Source organism: Haplochromis burtoni, unplaced genomic scaffold (assembly GCF_018398535.1).
Source record: "Haplochromis burtoni strain Fernald_Lab_line unplaced genomic scaffold, NCSU_Asbu1 Contig_59, whole genome shotgun sequence".
NCBI lineage: Eukaryota > Metazoa > Chordata > Actinopteri > Cichliformes > Cichlidae > Haplochromis > Haplochromis burtoni.
In genome coordinates this window covers 1,040,138-1,043,702 of record NW_024582420.1, presented here as the reverse complement: position 1 = coordinate 1,043,702, position 3,565 = coordinate 1,040,138, and the positions used below count along the sequence as shown (strand labels likewise).

At 36.8% G+C, this 3,565-nt stretch overlaps 1 protein-coding gene across 4 annotated transcripts in view; it reads right to left on the bottom strand.

Moving 5' to 3' along the window:
- Positions 1-207: 207 nt before the first annotated feature.
- mettl15 (methyltransferase like 15) overlaps positions 208-3,565 on the bottom strand; it is a 63,447-nt gene continuing 60,089 nt past the window's right edge. For all 4 annotated transcript variants that reach the window (XM_042221012.1, XM_042221015.1, XM_042221013.1 and 1 more), the window contains one exon: positions 208-713. In XM_042221012.1, the coding sequence (XP_042076946.1) occupies positions 292-713 (422 nt within the window). In that variant the 3' untranslated portion in view covers positions 208-291. The remainder of the gene's footprint in view (positions 714-3,565) is intronic.

Genomic DNA, 3,565 nt, shown 5'->3' with positions numbered 1-3,565 from the left:
CAACTAGGAATATGAAAACAACACTGGTAAACATTTGTTCCATTTAATTCAAAATTTTAACTGTAAATTAATTTTTTATGTTCCTTACAAAGCAAATAGGAAACAGTACAATCACCTCATGTCTAAAGTCCACTTAGTAACACACTGATCTCTGCTGAGCTCCTTTGTTACAAAGTGATACCAAGTCTACTGAGATTTAACCCTGAGTCTTTGTAGAAGTTTAATGTTCAATGTAAAAAGCTCCAACTTTTTTTCTACAACTTCTATTGTCTTATATTTAATGTTCAATAGTTATCGTCTGAGTGCTGCCCTGAGTTTAGAGGAGCGTCCTCGAGGATTCTCCTTAACGTCGTCTTTTTCTGGAGTGATCACTTTTCTTCGCAGAGGAAGCCAATAGACACTTCCGTCACTTTTTTCATGCGATAGGTTTTCCTTCTTGGTACCTTGCTTCCTCTGGCTGAAGTGATCCAGATTAGACAAGTCATCTCCCCGGAGGAAACGTTTGACCAGTCTATCTTCTAGTGAATGAAAGGTGATAACACAGAGACGTCCGCTGGGTTTTAGCAACGTCTGGGCAGCACACAGGCCAGCGTGAAGTTCATTCAGCTCATCATTCACAAAGATACGCAAGGCCTGGAAAGTCTTAGTGGCCACGTGTGCAGGTCTGTTGAGCCGGTCTTTACGTGCATAGAGAACTGCAGGAGGAAACGATCCTGGAAACAAGAATTGGTCAGAGTTAATCTTACAAGTTTAATGGTCCAATAATGATTTATTATAGCATTGTTGCATTTTAATTCCAAATAAAAACAGAACAAATTAAACTAATAGTCTTACTAATTTGGTGATAACTTAAAGGTAGAGTTACACTTCTATCCAGTAGAGGTGAGAATCACTATACATCCCACGATACGATATTATCACAATACTTAACGCACGATACGATATTATTGCAATTTTTTTTAAATATTTTGCGATATTCAGATTCTGTACGTAAAGGTAAACTTTATCAATATTCATTTTATCTAATATCAAAGTCTCACACTCAGTCTTTCTCTCATTTCAGTCAGTTTTATTGTTGACAAACTGAACGGTTTGTATTATAGTCTAGTCCAACTTAACTGAATGCAACCATCTGGTACAATTATAGCTATTCTGAACTATGCAACTTATGAAAACTATGCAGCCCATTTAGCAACTGAAGAACTTGAAAGTAAATTAAAACAAAATATAATTTTACATTAAATAAAAAAGTTTTAAACTTAATTAAAATAAAACATGTCTTAAATTAAAATAAGTAAACTGTCATGTTTATTGCTGCCAAAAAAAAGTTAAACACATTTGGACAGCGAAGGAATGCCAGGATTCTTGCTCAGAAAAAGGATCAACATGCTCTGAAGTCAGAGCACAAAAACCTTTTTTGTAACAAAATATCGATTTCTGCTGTCCCTGTATCGATATATTATTAGCAAACAAAATATCACAATACTACACAGAATCGATTTTTGCATGCAGAAGTGGAAAACAATGCAGTTCCTCTAGGCCCCAATTGAGGCTACTCAGAAAAACCATATTTATACCTGTCATTACAGGAGCTTTGTCCATTTGCAATATTTTCTGTGAATCCCTGTGCTCTTACATGTGTGTGTCATATCAATTCAATTCCATTCAACACAAATTTAATTTTAGATATACAGCACCAAATCACGATAACAGTTTTAGAAAGCATTTTTAAACCTCTGTTGTAAATACAACAACCAATCAACTCTCAATCTAAAATCTAAAAAACAAAAAGCTTGTTGGAAAAATAAGGTTTGTAAATCAATTTATTAGTTAAAATAAATACATTTCTAATTCAAAATTTATAAAGCTGAAAAGATCTCAGAGACTTACATGTCAAAATGCCTAATTTTACTGCATAAAGAAAAATCATATTGGTACAGATATAAAGAAAAATCTATATTTTTCTTTATAAGGCACCTGTGGTTGCCTTTGACGGTGCAAAACATTTCATAGACATTGGGGTGTGTGTGGGGGAGAAAACTTACATACAGTACAGCACTTTAGAGTTACACTGCTAGCGATCGAAGATTTATGTAAATTTGACAAGCTGAATGCACTCTGTAGCGTACAGGAGACACTGCACGAGACTGATTGACAATGGTCTTAAGCCAATCGGGAGAAAGGACAGAATGCGCTGTAAGAAAAATAAAAAGCATGCAAAATTGCACCAAAAGAATCTGTGAAACAGCGAGGCGGCGAAACGTGAACGAGGGACCACTGTATAGCGAGGGACCACTGTATTTTATTAGTACACCACTAAGCACCAAAAAAACATGTCTCTATGTGGCACCCATATAGTATATGAATGCAGCTGCTGACCAAACTAGCTAACATTAGCTGATAATTTGGCAGTACAGGTCAACCGTCTGGACTGACCGGACTGGAGGACATGGTTTTGAAAATTTGTGAATGGTGTTAAACAGACGAGCAAAAAAATGCACATGGCAGCCAGTGCAACCCCACAGCCTCCTGGTTTGAAAATTATAGGCGCTTTGTATTAGTTCTGGTGGATTATGCAACGTAATACATAATCCACCAGAACTGACCATTTATCAGTACATATCCATACAGCGCTGTACACAACGGTAGACTAGTGCGTAATAATCAAGCGAATAACGCAGAAAACAGAGATTTGAGATGGGAAACTGTTCCTTAGTACACTGAGAGAGAGAAAAACGTGTGCAGGAAGTGTGATTGTATTGTGGTGGAAGCAAAACAGCAAAAGTAAGCAGGAATTCATGACGATGTTTTTCAAACGTGGAGCATAGTCTTTATGTTCTTTTGCTGCTGTTTCAGTGAATTTTGGTCGGAGAGTGACAAAAGCTGCAGGTTCAGAATCTGTGAGATGTCGGCTTTCAGCCCCAACGGCATGTCTATGTACATGCTGTGGGGGGAACGACACTCGCTTTGTGTTTGCATCTTTGTCTGGAATCCGTTTACCTGCTCTCATTTGCTGTTTTAGCTGTTTGGTGGTTGCTGAAATAGTTTTGTGAACTCTAACCTGAGATTCTGGCATTTCTGCCTAAATACATTTATATTTAAAAATAGATTCAGGATTTAATGAGTCGATATTGCGCTATTCAAGCTAAAATCAGTTTGATTTGATATTTTAAACCCACCCTTATTAGTGACCAGTGGTTCTCAGTGGTCTTTAGGCCTGTGTGACTGGGAAGTTGAACAGACAAGAGAAGTACTGACAAGTAAAGCAGATCAAGCATAGCATCTTAAAAACAGAGTGGGTTCATGCCATATTACTTATCTGCTAACACATTACCAATCTACACACTGATCGTTGTGACTTCAACTAGGGCTGCTCGATTATGGCAAAAATGATAATCACGATTATTTTCACTGAAATTGAGATCACGATTATTTGACGATATTTATTTAACCCTTTAAGACCTACTATAGAACCAAGTCCACCAGAGCTTATATTATTTTTTTACATGCTGTAGTGCCATTTGTGGGAGCATTTCAAGTTGCTATACATCAATACAACTGTTAT